The 24,785-nt window shown below is 41.7% G+C and overlaps 1 protein-coding gene and 1 long non-coding RNA gene across 2 annotated transcripts; both read left to right on the top strand.

Annotated features, from left to right (window-relative positions):
* The first annotated feature begins 62 nt into the window (after positions 1–62).
* LOC110086400 (sulfotransferase 1C2) lies at positions 63–15,427 on the top strand. Its single transcript, XM_020807299.3, has 8 exons — positions 63–2,116; positions 2,402–2,574; positions 3,607–3,732; positions 3,990–4,087; positions 10,416–10,542; positions 11,820–11,914; positions 12,636–12,816; positions 13,880–15,427. Exons 2-8 carry the CDS (start codon positions 2,412–2,414, stop codon positions 13,990–13,992), a joined length of 903 nt encoding a protein of 300 aa, XP_020662958.3. The 5' UTR covers positions 63–2,116; positions 2,402–2,411; the 3' UTR covers positions 13,993–15,427.
* Positions 15,428–23,726: 8,299 nt separating this feature from the next.
* LOC144583408 (uncharacterized) lies at positions 23,727–24,219 on the top strand. The gene is made up of 2 exons (XR_013537167.1): positions 23,727–23,853; positions 24,118–24,219. It is a non-coding gene; the product is annotated as an uncharacterized LOC144583408 (long non-coding RNA).
* The last annotated feature ends 566 nt before the right edge of the window (positions 24,220–24,785 follow it).

The raw sequence follows: 24,785 nt of genomic DNA, 5'->3' as shown, positions 1-24,785 counted from the left end.
TAAACAATTAGCTCTGTTATAAGAGGGGAAAAGTTCCCGGAATGCTAAATGGGAAACAGCAGTGTGGATACCATTCATTGCAGTATCGCTAATCAAACAATTAAAACTCATGGACTTTGGAACCAGAAGTGAGTACCCACAGGTGCCAAAAAAACCCAATGATTGTATTGAGGGATTGCCAGTCAAATTACATACAGGACTTTTAAGATTAATTGCTGAAACCAAGCCTCACAGGACTGCCATTTTCAGTGATACCACAGCACTTGACGCTTGAAGGTCCAGGTAGGCACCTGGGTTTTAGAACTTCATCTTTTCCTTTGTGTTCTCTCCCAGAGTCTGAAACAGTTTGGGGGTTGCTTGGGCAGGAAGTTTCTGAAAGCTGCAATCTAAAAATATATATTTTCCTCCCCCAAGCTCTGGCTCTTGTTGATCTGGGCATTTATTTCAGAGGGATCGAATGACATCTGAGGAAAGAATCTGTGGAGGTCTTCTGTGCTTCTGAATTTTGGGATTTTAAAAATGCAACAAAAGGCGTAGATGGGGGAAAGGCAAAGAAATTTATCCCATGGCCGCCTGTCCTATAAAAAGAACAGTTACTCTTCTCCTGTAAGTGGGAAACAGAATAGCAAGCTCTCATAGAAAGGGAAACCTAAAGGTGAAGAGGATGTGAGAAGATGATTGCTCATGTGGAAGTGTTTAATTTCCTAAGGCGGTGTGTGAGGAGAATTTGCCTTTGGAAAATGGAACCCTCCTGTGCTTGTCTGTGTTTGTCTTGGTTTAGCAGCTTTTACAAAGGGGCCCTCCTGTCTCCTCCCACTTCTGACAGCGGGCTTGTGGGGACCAAATAGCATCACTTCAGCTCAGTATGCCATTTGGATGCAAAGATCGCATCAAGTGGCATAACGGACCTCATAGTGACCTTATTTAGCCTGCTGCAAAATGGTTGTATAGACAAGCCCTAAGATCATAAGACGGGGAACAAGGCCAAGATCATGAATACTATAGAATTCTTGATGACTATGCAGTGATATTAAAGTTACACAGTGAAGAAAGCCAAAACGATTTAAAGTATTTGAAATCTGGTGCTGGAAAAGAGCTTTATGGATAGCCTGGACTGCCAGAAACACAAATTAGTTGGTTAAAGAGCAGGTCTAACCTGAAACTTTCTCCAGAAGCAAAAACTGAAGAAACTGAGCCTATAGTTCATAGCACTATGAGACAGGACTCTGGGAGAGACTATAATGTTGGGAAAAGTTGAAGGCAGCAGGAAAAGAAGACCAAATATGAAATGGGCTGACTGAATGGCAAAACCACAGGCTTGAGTTTGCAAAACTTGAGCAGGATTGTGAATGACAGGACCTTTTAGGGGTTACAAGTTCATAGGGTTGCCGTAAGTCAGAAACAATTTGACAGTACATAACAACAACAGGACAGAGCAAGACAGCCTTCCTAAGGTTTTCTCTTCTGGCAGTCATCCACCAGAATTTCTCTCTGGTCAATTTATTTTTTTACCCCAAATGTAAATACATCCATTTTTAGCAGCAGTGGTAATAATAATGTTGTATTTTGTATTTAAACCACAAAAAATCCTGAGTTATCGGGAGCAATGGTGCAGCTCTGTTTGAAACAGCTTCCTGGTTCTTTTGCCTGTTTTTTTTTTTTTTTTTCCTTTCTATCACCTTCTGGGCAGCTTTTCAGCCTCTTATGCAGCTCTTAAACGTCACACGTCAACCCCACGAAAAGCAACATTAACTTTCTCTTCACTATACAGTGCATGCTTTTTGTCTGTGATCCTTCACAGTTATACAGTCAGTGATCCGAGAAACAGATTTGTTTTTAACTATTGGAATTTGCTTTGTCACAAGTAAGACCAGCCTTTGCAAGCCAATGCGTGTTTTTCAAATCTAAAATTACCAAATGTCTTAACTGAGGTTATATCTTCACAGGAGAGAACCTTTGGTCTACTCCTTTTGGGAGGGACCTTCCTGTGTGTTACAAGCAGAACCAATCCTACACATTTATCTTCGCTGGAAGTTGATTTTTTTTTCATTCTTGGCTGGGAGGCACTATCAGGAAGTCTCTCTGAAACTCAAAATCAACTCACTGTACACAAAAGGTAGAAATACTATATTTTAATGTAATTGAGTCTTTGAAATTGCTGACATAAGAAGTGTTATTCTGAATTAATGCCCATGAGGCACACATGATATTGTTGGGGTGTTTTGAACCCACATCTTTGCTCAATCTCTCCTGACACTTTCAGGGCTCTATGGGGGGTTCCAAACCCCCTCCAAAAAAGAATCAGGAGCAACAAATTGAACATGACACCCTTTTCATTCCCACTCACATGACCTCCCCTCAAAGCTTTCTGTCTCTTTGAAACTTGTGCTTCCTCAACCAGTCTGTAAGCAATGTCCAAGAACCAAGAGGAAGAAGTCAAAGCAAAGGAACGCCCAGAGCTAGGCCAAGTGGATGGGATTCTTCTGCCAAAAACCACATGTGAAGAATGGACCCGGATCCAGAGCTTCCAAGCAAAACTGGATGATCTGCTCATTTGTACCTACCCCAAGGCAGGTAAGAATCAAGCCAAGACTAAATTCTATCCACTCTAAGGCACCACTACTGCTGTCCAATGTTTGTAGATGAACAGAGCAAGGAAACGTTACTATGAAAGTTGTAGTGTGCCCGTTCCTGGAGATGTTTGATCCGGTCATGGTGACACACGCCTTCATTACATCCCAGTCGGATTACTGTAATGAACTCTACCTGGAGCTGCCTTTGAAAAGTGTTCAGAAGCTTCAGCGTGTCCAAAAGGCTGCAGCCAGATTGTTGACGGGGAATGGTTGCAGGGATCATATAACCCTGTTACAGCAGTTCCACTGGTTGCTAGTCCATTTCCAGGCACAATTCAAAGCTGTGGTTTTAACCTATAAAGCCTTAAACAGCTTGGGTCCAAGCCATCTCAAGGACTGCACCTCTCTTTATGAGCCAGCCCAGGTGTTAAGATCATAAGGGGAGGCCTTTTTCTCAGACTCACCACCCTCACAAATGTGCTTGGTTGGTGACATGGGAGAGGGGCTTTTCTGTCACTGCTTTCAGACTCTGGAACTCCCTCCCACAAGAAGCCAGGCTGGCCCTGCCTTTGCTAGCCTTCTACAAGCAGATCCAGTCCTTTTGGCAGGCTTTCTTGGTGATTAAGTGGTGCGTTTAAAGGGATTGTTGCATTTCTGTTATTTTTACTATTCTTAATACTGCTTTTATCTACAATGAATACAAATTCAGCTTCCTATTTTTAAGTTAGTTTTCTAGGCACCATGGTTGAAACCGCATATTCAACACTTCTTAAAATCCAAAGAAGCAGAAGAGAGCTGTATATGACGGAAGTAAGGGCTCATGAAATCTGCGTGCTTCCTTCCCTCTTCTTTTGCAAGGAGCAGCATGAGAAAACAAGCATATGTTGTCAAAACAGTTATACTATAATCAGATTGCAGAATGCAGGAGCTGCTGGTGCAGAATTCGGCTCACCTATGAGTATTACAGTGCTGTTTATATGTACACTGATAGTTTTTTTTAAATCCCCCCTCTTTGTCAATCTCATTGTGTCAGGTACAACATGGATACAAGAGATAGTGGACATGATTGAACAAGAAGGTGATGTGGAGAAATGTCAACGGGCCCCAGTGCATCACCGACACCCATTCATTGAGTGGGCACGGCCACCACAGCCATCAGGTAATACTGGCACATTTTGCCTTTCCTTTCCTTTCCAAGAATCATGATGTGCAGCCAGAGGAGGAGAAAGATTGGTGATTTGTTATATGAGATAATCCACAGCACTAGAAAATGTACATTTCTGTTTACCTTTGGAGAAGGGTTGCATCTACGAATAGAGCATTAAATAAGGGATGATCATAGATTTTGCCTTCAGAAATGGGGCGGAGTGGCCTCCCACACCTTTTACAACTCAAATTCCCCATTTCTTTGAGTAGGGGTAGACCAAGCAGATGCAATGCCCTCTCCACGGATCCTGAAGACCCATCTTCCTGTGCAGCTGCTTCCTCGGTCCTTTTGGGAACAAAACTGCAAGGTAAGCCACAGAAAGGTGGAAGGACATTGCCACACGTTGACAGGGTGTGAAAATAATTCATTTAAAACTGATATGCTACCATGATTTTTTAAAAACAATTGGGAACTTGAAACTCTTTGCTTTAAAAGTCAAATTTTTCTCTTTTTTTATTTGAACATGTAAATCTACAAACTACAAACAAAATACAGTATAAAATAAGAAAAATAGAAAAAGAAATGTAAAAAAAAAGATTTTCCCAAATGCCACATAATATTTAACAACCAATTTGTGTTTCTCCTCATTTTAATTCATATTTTCGTTTATGCAATTTGGTTGATTATTATTTTTTAAATGGCTGATATTCATTTTTTAAAATTCTAATGGTTTAATATTAATGAATTAATTTTCTTTAACAGTGTGATGTGAGGGTGTTGCCACTAAGCCCAGTGTTTCCAAGACTGCTCTTCGCTCAAAGTGCTTGTCCTCAAACAATCTGGGGAAGAATTTACAGATTAGAATAATGGAATTATTTGTATATTAACCTATGCCAATTCATTAAATTTTGCTCCAATAGAGGCCAAGTCCATTAAAAGCGAGATAGCTTAACATTTGCCCACAACTTTAACAGCTTTAACAATTTTATTTGATCTGTTTTGCTGGGGTTGCAACCCTCAGTGAAGACACCGCACAAGTCAGAGTCTCTGCCAAGATTTTTCCCCATAAGGGGATGGGATGGGCCAAGGATGCAGTTATGATTCAAGGCACTCAAAATATTTTTGATTAAGAATTCTTTGCCTCTGACTTACCAACTGATCTTTACAATTCAGTGTCCCCTAGTCTAGCCGGAAAAAAGATGTTTATTATTATTATCTCTTTCCAATCCAAACAGTCAATATCATCTGAAAGATGAGTGCCACAGGTGTTTCTTGGAGTGAGGCAGAAAGAGAAGAGAGATGCAGACCAGTGACGAAGCTCAATTAGGCTGCTAGATCCTATTGGAAGAGGGTCTAGCAGGGCACCATTTTCCAACCTGATATTTTTCAAGATATATTGAACTACAAATGTTACCATCCCCAGCCAGCTGCTGAATTGTTTACCAATGCATTTGGAATGTCAAGCAGGTGAAGGCCACTTACAAGACAAAAAGGCCCAAAACTAATTTGGCGCCAAAATGCTATTAGATGGAACAGTGTCAACCATAGTGCCCCCCACATACTCCTTTCTTCTAGGGTTTCCTGTATGACTAAATAAAACTTTAGGCCAGTATCTTATTAAGCTTCTGCTGAGCAACAAATTCCATCAAGAAAGTAATGAAGAATCATGCTGCTTGTGCAAGCTTTGCCATTGCTCAAGGAGTGAGCAATCTCTGTTTGTGAAAGGTGTAGGATCCAGCAAACTTTCAAGAGCTCAGTAGGATACAGGCCTTAGTGTTTGACTGAGTGACTGAAAAACTTTACACACAAACGTTAATCCAAATGGCTCTTGGGGTTCTCTAATTAAAATGAAAATAGGCTTTTAGGATCCTCTAATTAAAGTTTTAACAGATTTGGCCATTTATACCAATGTTCTAGGGCCCAACTAGACATTATGTTAATTGTATGATTCCATCAAGCGCGACTGGAGACTTATTCCTACACAAATAGTGGATGAGGGGGGCACTGTTTATTCAGATGTTGGGAAGAGGAATCAGTGAAAGGATGAATATTTCCTCACTCCCTGGTGGTTGTCACACCACTCAGTGTTTGTACAGTTGCGATTCCCTTTTTTAAAAAAGGGAATCGCATTGTTAATTGCATTTACTTGATTAACCTCGCCTCTGGTTTGGCCATGTGGCAATTCGCACGGCACAGCTTTGCAAACCAAATTCAGGCAACATGGTGTTAATCTTGTTGATGGCCTCACACCCAGACTAGCAAGACTATTTTGTCTGGATGCCACAGAAAGCACAAAATGGAATATACCTTCTAGAGTGATGCATTCCTCTGCTGCCAACGTATGGTAGGTGGACAGCTGCCTGGATTTCAGAGGTTGCATCTTTTCCTCTTTTGATCGTCACTTTGATCACATCAGCATGAAGGTCTATGAAGCCATTACTTTGGTATGGACAGGTAGATCTCTCTCTCTCTCTTTCCAAAAGCCATACATAAACATCTTTGAGCTTCTAGTGGAAACATCAGATATCGTACAGTTATACACAGTGGTGGGATTCAAATAAATTAACAACAGGTTCTATGTCCTAATGATAAATAAATAAATAAATAAATAAATAAATGAATAAATAAATAAATAAATAAATAAATAAATAAATAAATAACTAAATAAATAAATAAATAAATAAATAAATAAATAAGTAAATAAATAAATAAATAAGTCAATATGTAAATATGTAAATAAATATGTAAATAAATATGTAAATAAGTAAGTAAATGCCCAGGACAGTGGGATCTGATGAGGATTTCTTCCACAGTGGTCTCCCTACTGCCTATTATCACAACTACTTCTCACATAATTAAGACATCTGGATAAGTGCATCTGTTTGGGCATACTGCTGCTGTTACCCTCATCATGGGCATGTGCCAAAAACACACACACAAACACACACCTCACAGTGGGTGCTTATGACCAAGTTTGACAGAGAACTGACACATCTCTCCTTCCCTTTACCTCCTATTTTGCCCTATAGCTCACCAGTAAAAATTGCTTCCCTCCCCTTTCCTGCTCCTGAAATTACTGATAGCCCTGTTTGTTGTTACCTGGAGGCAGCCTTTGCGCACCTGTTGTGGAGTTCTTCTCCCCCCCCGCTTCCTTCTGGCTTGGAAGGTATGTTCCCTTTTCAGTCTGTTGCCACTCCACCTCACCCCCACCACCTCAATCGGTCCTTCAGTTACTGACTCCTCTGAGGTCTCCTCCTCCTCCATCTTTCCCCTCCACCCCGCACCCACCGCTTCTCCTCGTCAGTCGCTTTGGGGGTGTTGGTGTTGTTGGCGGCGCTGGTAGTGATGATGGCTTCCCTCAGAGCCCTGGCAGCTGCTTCCTCTTCTCATTTTCCACTTTTCCTTCATGCCACAGTTTCACCAAAAACATAAGACTCCCCCCCTCCACTGTCTTCCCCAAATTTCCACCTTCCATTTTCATCTCCTCTGTCCTCCTCTGCTGCCCCTTTTCTCCTTCAGCCCCACACAGGTCCTCAGGGAAGAGTCCTAAAATACAAGCCTTAGTTTTCAAGGAGAGTGCTGTGTAACCCCATGCAGTGCAGGTTTAATCTCTATTCCCTGCTCTGGGGAAACAAGGAAGGTAGTTGTGTGGGAAGAAAGGAAGGAAGAAGAAGGAGAACCTCACTTGCCTTGAAAGGCCCATTAGGGTCATCTTGAATGGCACATAACACACATGTAAAGCGAAGATGAACTTGAGAATAACTCTCAAATTCTCTGACCCCTTCTGAAAAAAAAAGTTGTTACCACAGAGCAACAGTAATAGTAATAATGAAGCTTTTTCTGTAGCACAAGCAAGAGAGGGCTGCCACCCTGGGATGTGAACTGGTCTCTGAACAATGCCACAATCATTTAATCCCTCCCCATTCCAGGTTCTGTGGAAAAGTCCTACTTCGGGCACATCATGAGAAGGCAGGCATAGATTGAAAAAGATCATAATACTGGGAAAGATAGAAGGCAGCAGGGAAAGAGGAAGGCCAAATGCAAGATAGACCTACTCCCTAAGAAAACCACAAGCTTGAGTTTGCAATAGATGGGCAGGGCTGTTGAGGCCAGGCCATGTTGGAGATTGCTCATTCCTAGGGGCACCCTAAGTAGGGGGGAATTTGACGATACATAACAATAACAGCAACCTCAGGTTTTGTATGTATTTAACTGCCAGTTCCAAAAAGTTGAAAGGTTATTCCCTTAATTGGTTGTTGTGGGTTATTCAGGCTCTTTGGCCGTGTTCTGAAGGTTGTTCTTCCTAACATTTCTTCCAGTCTCTGTGGTGAGACGTTAGGAAGAACAACCTTCAGAACACGGCCAACGAGCCCAAAAAACCCACAACAACCATCAGACCCCAGCCGTGAAAGCTTTGCAAATAAATGCCCTTAATGGGGGGACTACAACTCCCAGAATCCTGCACCAACCACAAAGACAGGGTTACGATCTCCCTCAAAACAGTGGCCAGAGAAACCCATTGGCCAGTTATTTATTTATGAAATGTATGCTTTTTTTGCAGCTTGTGGGTTCTGCTCTTTTCGTCTTGTTTTCAAATGAGTCACTTTTTCTTACAAAATAATTGTAAAAACATGTTGACTCAATACTAGGCTGCCACGCAAGCATCTCCCGCCCACTCCCCAATTCACCAACATTTAATCCCTCCCCATTCCAGGTTCTGTAGAAAAGTTGGAGGCAACAGGAAAAGAGGAAAACCAAATGTGAGATGGATTGACACCATCAAAGAACCCACAAGGTTGAGTTTGCACCAGCTGTGCAGGGCTGTTGAGGACAGCGCAAAGGGGCAACGTTGCAAAAACAGAAGCTTAAAACAGCATGCTGACATGTGGCTCTTCAAAGAGGACTGTCCCAATTAACAAAAATTCAATCATCTTTGCAGACACCCTTGGCCTGATCGGATCGTATGGCAGATACCCTGGACTGCCAAAAAATATGAGTAACTGGGTTCTAGATCCAATTAAGCCTAAATTATCTCCAGAGGCAAAAAAAAAAACACAAAAACCTGAGGCTGTACTACTTTGGGCACATCATGAGAAGGCAGGCATAGATTGAAAAAGACCATAATACTTGGTAATGTGGAAGGCAGCAGGAAAAGAGGAAGGCTAAATGCAAGATGGACCTACTTCCTAATGAAACCACAAGCTTGAGTTTGCAATAGATGGGCAGGGCTGTTGAGGCCAAGCCATGTTGGAGATTGCTCATTCCTAGGGGCACCCTAAGTAGGGGGGAATTTGACGACACATAACAATAACAGCAACAACAGGTTTTTTATGCATCTAACTGCCAGTTCCAGAAAGTTGAAAGGTTATTCCCTTAATTGTTTGTTGTGGGTTTTTTTCGGGCTCTTTGGCCGTGTTCTGAAAATTGTTCTTCCTGAAAAACCCACAACAACCATCAGATCCCAGCTGTGAAAGCCTTTGCAAATAGATGCCCTTAGCCACTTTTAAATTTTTTACAATCATAATAAAATATAATACCTGATAGAGCCTGGTTCCCCATTAGTTTTTCCATAGATCCTAAATACTAGATTTCCGCATACCAATGGAAAAAGTGGCATGTTCCCTCCCTGAAAATCTAAATAACTAATTAATCACCAACAGGCTTCTGACCTTTTTTCTCCAAAGTTCAGGTATTTATTTCTTTCAAAAAATAGAAGTATCAGTTTTTTTAAAACCCTGGCGCCTTGGGTTGTTTGTTTGTTTATTTTTATTTTTAACCCATCTTTCTCCCTGCAGAGAGTCTCCAGTGGTTCACAAACCCTGACACAATGATAAATATTTTTTTTTACATCCCACTATAAGGCAGCATAAAGATGCAATAATACATAAATGCTAAAAGGTTCTAAAGGGAATCCTGTTGAAATAATTTTGAAAATATATTTTACATGATAAAAATTTTAAAAAACAATCCCATTTCATTTCCCTCCCTCCATTTCTCCACAGCAGTTTACATGTTAAAAAAGCCGACCACAAATGTCTTTGCCTGCCAGAGTCAAGACTGCATGGCAAACAGCTAAGGCAGGGAAATATTTAATAAAAAGCCAGCTTTATGCTCAAACATAGTTTGCCTTTTATGTATTATACTTACTTACTTGAATAATCTCAAAAATGAAAGCTTGAAACTTAAACCTATCTCAACACAGTCCTCTTGAAGATGCTGGTCACAAATCCTTGATTAGTATGCTTTAGTCCCTCCTCCTCCTCCTCCTCCTCCTCCTCCTCCTCCTCCTCGCAGTCCCTCCAGCCCCCAGCCTGAATGTCTGGATAGTTTCGATTCCGCTTTGATATGTTGATCTGCTTTCTTCAACCCTGGCCTGATGGTAAATCTTACTAGTGTTAAAAAACTGATAGCTGTCTTCCTGTTTTTGAGTAAGCCTGCCATTTGTCTCCTCAAATTGTCAGAGCAACAGCCTTAGTTGTCTTTAACTTGAAAAAAAACACATAGCCCCCCTCCCTCCCCCGCTCGTCGCTGGTCACCTGGCTCCTCCGGCTTCATTCATCTCAGGCCAGTAACCGGATCTCCGAACTAAAATAAAAAATAACAACCACCTCTATGGAACCGGTGCGAACCGGGTCAATCCCACCTCTGGTTATACAGTATAGCTAAATGTTTCTTCTGTTTGTTGACCTCATCAGTTCCTTTATGTAGCAAGGAATGCCAAGGACTGCATGGTGTCTTATTTCCACTTTCAAAGGATGAGCAAAGTGATCCCTCATCCTGGCACATGGCCAGAATATTTTGAGACTTTCATGGCAGGCAAAGGTGAGTAGAATAACACACACAAACCCCTTCCTTCACTTTGATCAACTTGCTTCTAAGAAAGCATGCAAATGTAGTGTGAGATGCAAGTATTTAATGTACACTATTTATTTAGCTGGCTGGATAGCTCAGTGCTTCAGTTCTCTGGTTGTGAAGCCAGAGGTCAGGAGTTCTGTACTGTTTCATCTGTGAGTAGAGCCGGCCTGTGTTGTCTTGAGCAAGCTGCACAAACCTAGGGTGCCTGTAAATGGGGAACCACTTCTGAATATTCTGTACCAGGGAAACCCTGAAAAGTGTTGCCATAAGTCAGAATTGACTTGACAGCACATGACAATGATGATTGATTTACTACATTGAAATCTCCTTGAAGATTAAAGGTAAAGGTAAAGGTTCCCCTTGACAATTTTTGTCCAGTCGTGTCCGACTCTAGGGGGTGGCGCTCATCCCGCTCTTCAAGCCATAGAGCCAGCGTTTGTCCGAAGACAATCTTTCCATGGTCACATGGCCAGTGTGATTTAGACACGGAACGCTGTTTACCTTCCCACCGAGATGGTACCTATTTATCTACTCGCATTTGCACGCTTTCGAACCGCTAGGTTGGCGGGAGCTGGGACAAGCAACGGGCGCTCACTCCGTCGCGTGGATTTGATCTTACGACTGCTTGGTCTTCTGACCCTGCAGCACAGGCTTCTGTGATTTAGCCCACAGCGCCACCACGTCCTTGAAGATTAGGACGGTGTATATAAGGAGGCATGTGTTGTGTCCTGCTTCCATCTTCCAATAGGCTTATGAGTTTCTTGGCTTACTGGGAGTCTGCCACCCATTTTTGCTATATCACCTCTATACCAAATGTTCTATCATAGCTGTCAGTGCCAGAGTTAGGCCTATGTGTGGTATGACCTAAAGGCTTACTTTGGTGTCAGTGTATACCTGTCTCTCAACATAAAAGCAAGCCCCATTAAATTCAATGATTCCTGTGCAAGTAAAAGCTTGCAGGCTTAGTTATGAGTACAGTGGATTGGGCCCTTTTGTGCAGAGCTTAGAAAAGGTCTACTATGCACTACAGCTTCCAGCAATCCATATGGGTTGCTGTGGCCCAGAGAAAGCAAGCCATTGTCCCATACCTTGCTTTTTAGGAAATAAGCAAGAGATCCAAGAATCCCATCAACTGTTCCCAACTTATTTGGGAGCCTTTTTAGAATGTTGTCAATGTACCACCTGTTTGCGGGGGAACGGATCACCGTGTACCTCCACACCCACTACTTTTCTGTATTTTGCAGTGGGCTGGGGCCCATGGTACGATCATGTGAAAGGCTGGTGGAAGACAAAGGACAATCAACGTGTGCTCTATCTCTTCTATGAAGACATCAAAAAAGTGAGCAGATCCGGAAACCCACTCATATCCATTCCTTCTAAAATGGAAGAGGAGGGAGAGATTTGAAATGGGTAGATTCTCCCCAAATCTTAGCAAGAAGCAGAAGTCAATGTCTTCAGAAGACCATCCCCAGAACTTTATTCCATCTTTCCCCTCTTCTTCACAGCAACACAAGCTGGGTGAGGATTTGAACTTCCTTTGGGGTAGGTGCTGCTGAATGAAGGCTTCCAAAGTCTTGGTAGCTCATCTGGTTTGGCTCTCCTAGCCTCAGTCTTTTTGTTCTAAGGGAATATCCTTAAATTGTGACCAAACCAGAAGTATCTTTTATGAAAAAGAGAAGTTTTTCTGGATTAAAATTAGTTTACAGGTTGAATCGCTGCTTTTTTGGACCTCAGCTACCAGAATCTGAATAGCCGTGCTGGCTGAGGCATTCTGAGAGTTGAAGTTAAAAAAAAAATAACTTTCTCCCCACTCATCTTGTTTGTCTCCCTTCTCTTTGCCTTGTAAACTACACCTGAAAACTTTATGTTTAGAAAACATAGAGGATCACCATAGGTCAGAACTGATTTAACAGAAAATGAAAATAAAAAATATTTGGTTGCAAAATACTATGTAGAGCTCAGCTCATTCTAGGAGTCTGTAACTTTTGTTCCTGGTGCTTTTCTGCCTCATGCCCCCCCCCTTTCCTAGACTCTCCTCAGTTCTCTCCTTATCTCTACAGGACCCAAAACGTGAAATCCAGAAGGTGATGCAATTTATGGGAAAGCAGCTCGATGAGGCAACTCTGGACAAGATTGTCTATCATACGTCATTTGATGTCATGAAAGACAATCCGATGGTGAACCGGGCTGGTGTGCCTCTCTCCGTCATGGACCAGTCCATTTCTCCATTCATGCGGAAAGGTATGACTCCCCCATCTCCCAGGTCACAGCAGCAGGGAAGAACCAGTTAAACAGGGAAGAACCATTTCACAGTGGTTCATAATGAACGCTTTCTCTGGAACAAAGTCTTCACTCAGGGTGTGACTGGAAAGGCAAATGGGAGCAGACCGGAGTGGGCTAAATAGGGTCACTTAAAGTAGCAGAGTGGTGCAGTATGCCTCTTGGTGTGAGTCTTGCATGAGAATTTCAAGTCAGGAAACCACACAACACCTCAAACAATCTTATTTGGCACTTTTCCCCTTTAAATGGGGGGGGGAACCCCAAAAAGAGCCCACTCCTTATCCCTCCTGTCTCTTCCTCCTGGAAGCTTTCTGAACAGCAGGAAGCTTTCAAATGTTTTTAGTTAGTTAGTTAGTTGTAAAAGATATAGTGCATCAGCACTGCCTTACAAGGCTTTAAAAGAAACATTTACACCCTTTCTTTCCCCTTCCAGAGAGGAGTGGGAGGAAGCTTTCAGTTGCCCAAGAACCTGTGAAGATAGCTTCCATTTTGGTTTGATCTCAGCAGTCACACAATGGAACCAAGTCAAAATAGAAGGATGCTACTACCCCACCACGAAAAGTCACTAATCTCTGACAAAAGACCCCCAAAGTGCAGGTAGACATAGATCAGGGATGGGCTGGTTCATGATAACCTGTACATCATATAATTAACAAGAAAAGGAGTGAACTAGCTTGATCTCAGAGTGGACCGAAGCATGAGACAAAACCTGTTTATTTGTACCCTGAGTTTATGTCCCTAATAGTCACAAAGTAATGAACAATTGGTGGCCTTTTCTGTGTTGGAATAGATGACCCCTTGGCATCCTGGAGGGACATGCTAGTCAAATCTCCCACTGGCACATTATTATTGATATCATCTAATTAAGTGCAGATAAAGATATTAACTTCATCTGCATTTAATTAGAAGACATCAGTATTAATGTGCCAATGAAGATAAAGCTCATCAAATGCAGAAGTCACCAACACTGGTGATGTTTAAAGCCCCTTCCTTCTCCATTTCTGAATATGTGTTTGCCTTGCAGGGACAGTTGGTGACTGGAAGAACCATTTCACAGTGGCTCAGAATGAACGCTTCAATGAGGACTACCGGAGAAAGATGGCCGACACCACCCTGACTTTCTGCATGGAACTCTGACGTTCAGAACTCCAGTGCTAACACTGCTGAAGAGAATTTCCTGTAAAGGGAGGATTAATCGCACTTGGTGTCCTTAACAACTGTATTTTCCCCAGTAATGCCATGGGTCTGTGGATCCTTCTGATGCCAAATTAAAAAAAAATTATGATGATGTGTCGGCCCCACTCATGTATCCTTGCTTCCCTTTGTGTGAAAATACTGAGCTTTTTACTCGCTCGCATTTACTCCTGCAAATTAGGCATTTGGACCTCTGTACAGAATGAGTCAACTGCCAGGCTTCTGAAAATCTGAACAGCACAGCAGAAAGCAACTCTTACCTTCACGTTGGTAGACAAGATCTTTAAATGTGAATCCTGCATTTTTTTTCAGATTGTTCTTAAAATTAGCAACATATGGCCAGGTTCCCAATTGTCTGGGAGTGAAGAATGTTTGCACAGCTCATTAATTATTTTTATACCCTAGTTCTATCTGCTATCCACCAATATCAAAAGTAGTTGTAGGTTTTTGGGGCTGTTTGGCCATGTTCTGGAAGTTTTTCTTCCCAACGTTTTGTCAGTCTCTGTGGCCGGCATCTTCAGACGACAGGAGTCAGAGCTCTGTGTTCTGGTGTGACACAGAGTTTTGACTCCTGTCCTGTGAAGAGGCCAGCCACAGGGACTGGTGAAACATTAGGAAGAAAGACCTTTGGAACACAGCCAAACAGCCCAAAAAACCTACAACAACCATCGGATCCCAGCTGTGAAAGCCTTTGAGGATACATCTCTTAAAGTCTTTGTTGCTATTATTCCATTATGATACACAGAAAGGTGGTAAGAGCTATGCAGACTTCTTTGTACAAGGAGAGGTGGCAGAAACTATGCAGAACTTTAAAGCCTCCTCCTTTGGCCAACCCAAATGCAGAGCAGACTCATGTTACATATTGAGATGTCACCAAACTGGACTTAAAGCACAAATACTATGGACATGTTTAAAAGGAAGGGCTCTACCCTCCATGACATCTGAGATTCTCTAGCATGCCTGATATAGGTAAAGGTAAAGGTTCCCCTTGACATTTTTTTAGTCCAGTCGTGTCCAACTCTAGGGGGCGGTGCTCATCCCGTTTTTCAAACCGTAGAGCCAGCGCTTATCCGAAGACAGTTTCTGTTGTCACGTGGCCAGCGTGACTAGGGAACGCCTGTTTACCTTCCCACTGAGGTGGTACCTATTTATCTACTCACATTTACATGCTTTCGAACTGCTAGCTTGGCGAGGAGCTGGGACAAAGCGACGGGAGCTCACTCCGTCATGTGGATTCAATTTTACGACTGCTGGTCTTCTGACCTTGCAGCACAGAGGCTTCTGCGGTTTACCCCACAGCACCACCATGTCCTTGTACTGTATGCCTGATATAAAACCCTGCAATTCTTCAGTTGGATTGCAGGGGGCAGCAGACACTAAACCCTGAGTGCTCTGTGCTACCTCTGTGCTACCTTCTCACCACAAAAGGCAATGTTTTTCTACATCCATTTATCATCTTACTCTCTTTATTAGGATACAAGTTCAATATAATCCTATGTGTCCCCTTTGTTAGCCTCTGGCTCTGTGCATCCAAAGTCTTGATCTTTAGTCGCTGTATCTTGGCTGGCGGTCAAGCTAAAACTCTTCTCCCAGTTAAACCTCTCTGTGCTCCACTTCTGCAGCACTGCTTGAGGCCAGTTGACTTGATAATAGTAGGGGTCAACTTCAGGGACGTAGGGATGTCGTCTCAAACTCCCAGTGTCAGCCACTGCCTTCACTCTGATCCCTAGGGAGCCATGGCTGCCCCTCAGATGCCGTGCTTCTTGTCTGCCTTTCTTCGGCAGCTTTGCAAGCCTGTTGGTTGAGTCTTCTAGAGGGACCTGAGCCGGCTTCTTGGCTTCTTCATCTAGATGAGAGGAATGTAACACTTGTTCCTCCTGCAAAGAGGCAGCATCCATAACTGCAGGCTGAAGTGGTAGCAGGAGATGGCACTAGTAATCCAAAGTGTGAACTGGATGGTTTTTAGTTAGTCTTTTGTGTTAAGAGGTATTTGTGGCCACCAAGAAGATGATCTTTGCCTCTCTCAATTGGTATCCTATTATGACATGCGTGAAGCTGAGGAAAATTGCTATGGGAGAAAATAGAAGGGGGGAGGATATGATATTAATAGCAAAAGAAGATAAAGATTCAGGCCTTAGCTAATGATCTGCACTTTTTAAAAAATTCCACACCTCTCTTCTTTACCTTTTTTTTTTCACAGAGCCTGAGAAAGCGTTCTGGAGAAACCAACAGATTGCCTACTATGGTGGAATTGTAGTTGGTCCTCACAAATGTTATTTTCTCATCTTTCCTAGATTTTGTCATCTTTCCTGAAAACTGTGTTCTGAGCAGAATAAAATCTTAATTCAATTAATTAGTGAAATTTCCTTCCTGCCAGAAAGTTAGTTCTTCATATTCATAAGATACCAAGCAGGAAGGAAAGTGTGTATGTATGTGTGTGAGAAAGAAAATGAGACCAAGAAAGAGAGATGGAAAGTAATGTAGCAGAGATCATATTATGCCAAATCTGGAAACAGTTCATAAATATGGTATACACATACTGTTTTCACCCTCCCAGAACTGGGAATACAGCCCAGTGCCTTAACTTTCTGTCACTTTTATTTCCTTTAGTCCTCTGGCCCCAATCTAAACTCATTCCTAACTAGGAAAACATACCTACGTTAAAGGATATGCAAATGTAATTTCTAGCATCTCAGATTCTTTCCACTTGCCTCCATAGCATCAAAACAATGCAGTGGTTTAGAAGGCCTTAAGGGAAGGGGTGTAAGTTACTAAGGTTTAGCATCCTTTGTTGTCATGGCAACTAGAAGCTCCCTATCTGTCACCAAGACAACTGGAATTCCCTTAGCGATATAGTTGCCATCCCTCAGGCAAAGTAGATATGTTTGCCTGAGGGCTGATCAGCAATCACCAATCTTGGTCGTCCTTTGCCTGAGAACAAAAAAATCCATTATTTTTTATTATTGTTAATCCCTATTAAACTGTAAAATGTGTGGTGTGGTTTTTTCCCCTCCTTTAAAGATTCTTTTTAAAAACACTATTTGGTATTTCTTTACCATTAAACCGATTCTTTTTGAAATGACTTATGTTTTTACTGCTTCCTTTTTGCCCATTGCAAATCTAGTGAGGTGATGACTGAATTCTAAGTATAGGCTCATCTAAACGGAATCGTCCCTTCCCACTTTGTGCTGGTTGATGCCTCACAGTGCCAAAGTAGCACGAAGTATACCTGTCTCTGCATATTAAAAAAACAAAACAAAACACATTTCTCTTCTCTTTAAGGAACCAACATCCTTTAAACAAGAGCACAGTTTGCTGTCCTCTGAAGATGCTGGCCACAGAGACTGGCAAAACGTTAGGAAAAACCACCTTCAGAACATGGCCAAGAAGCCCAAAAAACCCACAACAACCATCCTTTAAACAAATGATTCAAAAATATTTCAAAAAGCTTGAAGCCTTAAAATTTATTTTCTGGACTTTGGGATAGGGATTTTTGTTTGTTTGTTTGAATAGATTAGCGCTAACACTCAAAGCTTCTGATCACAACCTTTTACAGCAGAGACTGGCACTAATCAACTTCGAATATCAGCTGTCTTTCAAAACAGTTCTGTAAAAAAAAGTTACAGAAACCCTTTAAAACTGTGTTTCTTTGATGTTACTATTTCTGTTCGTTTTCATTACTGGATTTTCTGGTTCCCCCCCCCCCCCCATTTTTTCATGCTCTGTGTCTAATCATGGTTCTCTATGTAGGCCAGGAGTGCCTTTGCACAATTAGAACTAGTGCACCAGTTGTGCCTATAGCTGGAGAGGCCTGATCTGGCACATGGTGTCATGTGCCTTAGTTACATCCTGGTTGGACTATCCCATATTCTGTGTGGGACTTCCGATGGAAAGTGTCAGGAAACTTTAGCAGGTCCAAAATTCAGCAGCCAGATTGCTAACTGGGGCTGGTCTCAGGGATCACATAACCCCACTGTTATATTCATTTAATTTAATTTCTATCCTGCCTATCTGGTCATATTAGACCACTCTAGGCGGCTTACAATTATAGCAGCTCCGCTGGCTGCTGATTCATTTCTGGACAGAATTTAAAGTGCTCGTTCTAACCTATAAAGCCGTAAAGGACTTGTGCCCACACTATCTCAAGGACCGTGTCTCCCTCTATGAGCCTGCCCGGGCGTTAAGATCACCAGGGAAAGCCTTTCTCTTAGTCCTGCCACCTTTACAGGTGTGTTTTGGTGGGGACACAGGAGAGAGACCTTCTCTGTGGCTGCTCCCAGTCTCTGGAACTCCCCCCCACAGGAGGCCAGGCTGGCCCCATTTTTGCTGTCCTTCGGCAAACTGGCAAAGACCTTTCTCTTCAGGCCGGCTTTCCCTGAGTGACTGGCCATCTGAGAAGGGGTTTTATTAACTGAGTATTACACATTGTTGCTTCTAATGCGTTTTTGTTGATTTTGTTTACCATTTTTAGTATGGCCTTTGTTTGATTGTTTTTTCCAGTGTTTGTATATTTACTGTTTTTAGCTTTAAATACTGCCTCTTAATGCTGTAAGCTGCCTTGGATCCTTTTTAAGGAGAAAGGGAGGGTAAAGATGCTTTAAACAAACAAATAATAGTATGCCTGTCACGTTACTTTGCCACTATTTTCTTCCCCCCCCCCCCACATATTCTTGCACCTGATCCAAAATTCACTTGCCTTTCTGTCTAAAAGTCTGTACCAGTTCCGAACAGGATTCCTTTCAGTTGCTTCAGAGCAACTGTCACCAACGGCTTTCCAGCCCCTCCTTCCCTGCCTTGGCCCCTCCTTGCTTCTGCCATTGCTTCTCCAAACCCCATGAGGTACTAGTCCCCCCCCCTCTAGTCAACACTGGTGAGGCATCATCTTGAGCAGTGGTTCTTAACGTGGGCGATAATGCCCCCCAGGGGGCGATTTCATTTTTCAGGGGGGCGGTACAACAAAAAGGGGCGGTGTGGGGGCGCTGGAGCAGAAGGGGGCGGTAGGGGGGCGCTGGAGCAAGCCAAACCTGTGAAGATGGCTGCAGCCTTTTTACAGTGTGCATGAATATATATTTTCCTCCAATCTTAATTTAGTTTCAGAGTTTTCATTTTGAAATTTTTAGTTCCTGCATTGCAGTTTGTGTTTATGCCCTTTTTATATTTCTTTTTGTGTCTTAAAATTCGCTTGCAACTAAATCATTAAATGTTACTTTTTGGGGGCATTTCATTTTCTTGGAATTCAATTTTGTTTTCAGGGGTCATTGGATTTAAGTGTCTTTAAATAAATAAATAAATAAATAAATAAATAAATAAATAAATAAATAAATAAATAAATAAATAAATAAATAAGATATTACCGCGGGCGATGATAACTTCCTCAATGGCTCAAGGGGGCGTTGCTTTCAAAAAGGTTAAGAACTACTGATCTTGAGCAATGAATGCACTTGAAGAAGGAGGCTGACAAACTGGAGCAAGTTCAGAGGAAGGCAACAAGAAGGATCAAGGGACTGGAAACCAGGCCCTGTGAGGAAAATATTGAAGAAACTAGGCCTGTTGAGTCTTGAGGAAAGAAGACTGAGGGGAAATAGAATATCACTTTTCAAATACTATACAGTACAGTACTTAAAAGGTAGTACAGTAATACAGAGGAGGAGCAGGAGCTGTTCTTGAGAACCCCAGAATACCGGACCCCTAATAATGGGCTCGAGCTACAGGAAGCCAGATTTAGGCTGAATATCAGGGGGGAAAACTTAACTGTTAGAGTACTACAACAGTGGCACCAATTACATTGGGAGGCAGTGAGTACTCCAATGCTGAAAGCATTCAAGAGAAAATTGGATGACTGTCTATTAGATCTGTTTTATCTGGATTCCTACATTGAGCGAAGGGGGGGCTTGTACTTGATGGCCTTATATGTCCCTTCCGACTCAATTTTCTATGATTCTATGTTGCTGTGGATTCTAAGTCCCATCTGCCCTAGACAACATGGCCTTTGGTCAGAGATGGAATAATATCGGGGGGGGGGGGCAATATCAGTAAGACCTAGTCTGTTATCCATAGAATATCAGATGCATTAGCAATGATCTGAAGAGGAAATGGGTGCAAGACAAACCCCTAAATTTCTGATCCTCTTACAATAGCACCAACATAGAAATGTTCATTCATATCCATCACTACCACATACTAAACATGTAATAAAATAGGCTTTTACATACAGTATATAAAAACATATCACATTGTAGTGAATTAATTATCTGCAGAATTTTTTTCTCCAAAGGAGAGCTTAAAAACAGTAAGACAGTCCCTGCCCTTTGGCTCACAAGCTAAAATACATCACACACAAGGAAAGAAGGATGGTGAAGGAGGAGGAAAAAAAGCAAGCTCAAAAAACTAGTTTTAAAGGTACACTTATTTAAGACAAACTGCTGAGATGGAAAGCGTTTTGGTAGTTTGGCACAGTGGCCAGTAGGCAATAGTTGAATGCCAGGGGTCTTTCAGCTGGAGCAGAATGGAACCATTTTTTCTTCTCTCCTTCCACTCAGTAGCCTGATAGAAAGACTGCCACAGAAAACAGTTAAGGGATAACGGAAGAGCTGTCTTAAACCTGACAGAATTTGAATTAGCCCCCTGGCAACTTTTACTACTACTTCTTCTTACATAGATTTTCTTCTGTACTGCAGCTTGCCTATTTTTGCAATTTTTTTTCCAGATTCAGGAGCAGGACACTTTCCTTGCTGAGGTGATTAAATTTCTAAAACAAACCCAAGACTGAAAATCTACAGGGATACAATGTCCCCTATGAACTATGGGGTCTGGTTGTGATTACTACATGGAGAGTATTTTTTATTTTGAGTTACAAATCTGGATGCACTTTTTTATTTTGAATTATGAGACTGGGAAACCGTTTGTGTCAAACCTTATAGGAGGAATTCTAGTTTTGCAGACACACCAATACTTTTGTGAAATAAGCATATCCTGCTGAAGGATTTGGATTTAATTCCTCTCTTATTTGACAAGTTTCATTCTTCTCATGTCAAAATTTCCTGCCTACTTAATGCCTGCTACCAACATGTCAGCTGAAATCATCAATGTCCCACTATATGCCTTAGCAGGTATGGAGGGTGGGAGTGAGTGATGCGAACTGAGTTTGGAATAGTTGTGTGCAATCTCATGCACACTTGCACAAGAGCATGTCTCACTGAAATCAATAAACATGTAAACATGCGAAGATCTGAGCTTTCAGTATCCTTAAAACTTGATTTACATATATTGTTTGCAAAGCTGTCACTTAGCTCTGGGTTATGCCTATCTTATGAATGCTCAATCTCTAAAATGTCAAGACCATGGCTTCCTTTATGGACTCAATCCATAAAATACTTTGTCCTCCTCTTTTCCTGCTACTTTTCACTTTTCTCAAGATTATTATCTTCAACAGCAAGTCTTCTCTTCTCATTGCTACCCAAAGCAGAACAGCATCAGGTTTTGCCATTTTTAGTTCTACAGAAAGTGATTTGATTTACACCCCACATGTTTGTCTTTCTGGCAATCAGCAGTATCTGTAAAGCTCTCTTTCAACAAATCAATATTTTTTTTCCTGATTGCTTCTGTCTGCAATATATTTCCTGTCTGAAATACTGTCTGCCTCCACTTTTGAAGTCCAAAGCAGAGCTGGGTACATTCACAGTCCAACTGCTGCTTCTTGATGCAGGGGGTCCCTCTGTGAAGTAGCCAAATGGCAGGCAGATATCCACAGGTAGAGCTTTCTTGAAAAGTTTATTTCCATGCTGGGAGAAACTTCTCTACCCATTTACATCTGAGGAACAGGCAGTGCTCCTTAATTGGAATTAATAACTGCAGAATTGCAGGGGGAATCCTGTATACAGTATGTGGACCGTGCTATCAGGTTTCATTCATCCTCCATCTCTGACTAAAGAGAATCCGTGCGCTTGTCTGGGCTCCTGACCTCATTTCCATGGTTGCCATGCCAACACCCCAAGGCCATTCACGAATCGGCAGGCCGGGCCTCCAAACCGGATTGAACCGGTTTGAGGAACTTAGTCTGTATAGGGAACGGCTTGTTCAGTGGGAGAAACCATTTCGCAACGGTAGAAAGGGGGAAACAGAAGCTCTGTAATTCTGCCTCGAGTCCTTTGCATATATTACATAAGAACAAATGATGGGGCAAAAAATTAAAAGACAAAGCAAAACAGAAAAGCTAGAGGACTCTTTCCCAGTAATATTTTTTTCTGTTTTGCTTATTTTAATATAGCTAAGTGATGGTACTGCAGATGGTAACATAACAAATAAATGCTAATTATGTTGTTATTTCTAATAAAAATAAAATATTGTTCCTTTCTAGATGTGGGAGTATGATCAATTTTCCAGCCACTTTATATGAAAAGCGAATCAAGAGAGGGAGATCGAGACACCGGCACCTGCCCGATTTTGCTTGCTACCACTTTAGTTTATTCAAACCTGAGGTTTGAACGATTCTATTACTTTTTGTGAACGTTAGCAACTGCTTTTAGAGAAACAGGTTATCTGTGTCACGATCAAACGATTGAATAAAGGGTTGGAATCTCCTGCCATAGTTGTAGCTTTCTCCATAGATCTGATTTCCTAACATTCTCTCAAACTCACGTCTTCCCATCCGGAGTTTCACACCAAAAGCTTATGTGGTGTTCTGTAGCAATTCACATACACTCTGGCTGTCTTGCTTTTTTGCTTGACTGCTTTGTTGTCTTTCTGTCTGGTAAATACGTATTTCAAACCACTCATGCAGATTTGATTTGAATATTAGAGGACTGAGTTCATGTCCCACTTCAACCAGGGCATTAACCTACTCACCAGGAGGTTTAGGACATGTCCTACATTCCCAGAGCTTTATTTATAAAATGGAAAGATCCATAATCCCAGAGTTGTTGGCTGAAAACAGATTTTGCTCATTAGAATTGCTACATTTCTTGTTAAAAATTTCCAGCACTGAATAAAGTCAATACAAGAAAGGAAGCTGTTTTAATCTTCTTATCACCCAAGTTAGCATCTTAAAGTCCTGTAACAAATCTACAGTGGGATAATCTTGTGGGGAACTCAGTCTCCCCCCCTTATTTTAATGAAAAGTCAACAAATCCAGCAGAATAAGTGTTATTTGCTGTAATTTTCCTTAGCCCAGGTTCCTTCCCAAATAACCACAACCACATTTACAGAATGTAAAGCCAGAGATTCCTAACTTATTAACGTGTGTGTAAAGGCACAAGGGTTATCTATAGCCTGGGGTTCTTTTACCCACTAACCATTGTTGTTTTTTACAGATCAAACCTTCAAAGAGAAGAATTGAATAGGAGACATGGGTCTTAAATCGTTTTGTTGTTATTTAGTCATTAAGTCATGTCCCACTCTTCATGACCTCATGGACCAGAGCATGCCAGGCCCTCCTATCTTCCACTGCCTCCCGGAGTTGTGTCAAATTCATTCTGGTAGCTTCGATGACACTGTCCAACTATCTCATCCTCTGTCGTTCCCTTCTCCTCTTGCCTTCACACTTTCCTAACATCAAGGTCTTTTCCAAGGAGTCTTCTCATGAGATGGCCAAAGGATTGGAGCCTCAGCTTCAGAATCTGTCCTTCCCATGAGCACTCAGGGTTGATTTCCTTTAGAATTGATAGGTTTGTTCTTGCAATCCAGGGGACTCTCAAGAGCCTCCTCCAGCACCACAATTAAAAAGCATAAATTCTTCGGCGGTCAGCTCATAGCTTCTCTGAATTACTCAAGCCCCTTCGCCACGAAAAGGCAGCAATCCATGAAAGGGTAAGTTATTACAGTACTAGGCGTGAAATGCTACATTGACTCACACAATTTGCAACTTGTGTCTGCTAATCAATCACTGTCTCTTTAAAGCCTTGTAAAAATTTATAAACATTTGGCATGCACTCTCACTCTTATGTCTGAAGAAATGGACCTGATCCATAAAAGCTCACATTAAAATATGGAAGTTAGTCTTTAAGGTGCTGCTACAATTTGTCTTTATTTTATTTGTTTTTGTTTTTGTTTTTTTTCTTGTCTGATCTGAAGAAACCAACTTCCACAAGAAAGGGTGGAGGGAACTTCGCATGTTTAGTCTGGAGGAGAAAAGGCTGACAAGGTGGTATGACGGACATCTTCAGGTATTTAAAAGACTACTATGTGGAAGTCAGAACAGACTAGTGTGTTTTGTTTGGTTTGTTTTTTCGTAGCTCAAGAGGATAGGATCAGAAGAAATTACAAGGAAGCAGATTTTGACCAAACATTTGGATTAACATCCTAACAATAGAATCCTAACTAGATGGAGATTTTAATGCAGAAGTTGAATGGCCACCTACCACTGAAACTTTAGCCAGGGTCTGGCAGGGGGCTGAACTCCATTAGCCTTGAGGCCCTTTCCAGTTTATAATTCTATGATTCTTATTGCTTTTAAGACTAATCCATTTAATTCGGTGTCAACCTTCATAGACTGCAGCTCACTTCTTCAGATGCATGCTTGTTGAGCTAAAGCGATGCACAGCTAAAAGATCATGTTTTGCTGGAACAGATTTAAGATGGCTACCTCTTTTTTTAAAAAAAAAATCAAGGTATTTCACTTAAACCTTGGAATTTTTATTTTTTTTACTACTGCTTTCACGCTACTGTCTGAGGGATGCTGCAGTCCAAAAAAAGTAACGTTTCCAAGCTTAGTTTGGTTCCAATAAAATATATTTTGTGGT

The sequence above is a fragment of the Pogona vitticeps genome, chromosome 6, assembly GCF_051106095.1.
Source record: "Pogona vitticeps strain Pit_001003342236 chromosome 6, PviZW2.1, whole genome shotgun sequence".
Classification (NCBI taxonomy): Eukaryota; Metazoa; Chordata; class Lepidosauria; order Squamata; family Agamidae; genus Pogona; species Pogona vitticeps.
Note: the sequence above shows the minus strand (reverse complement) of the source record. Positions and strands in the feature narration are given on the sequence as shown.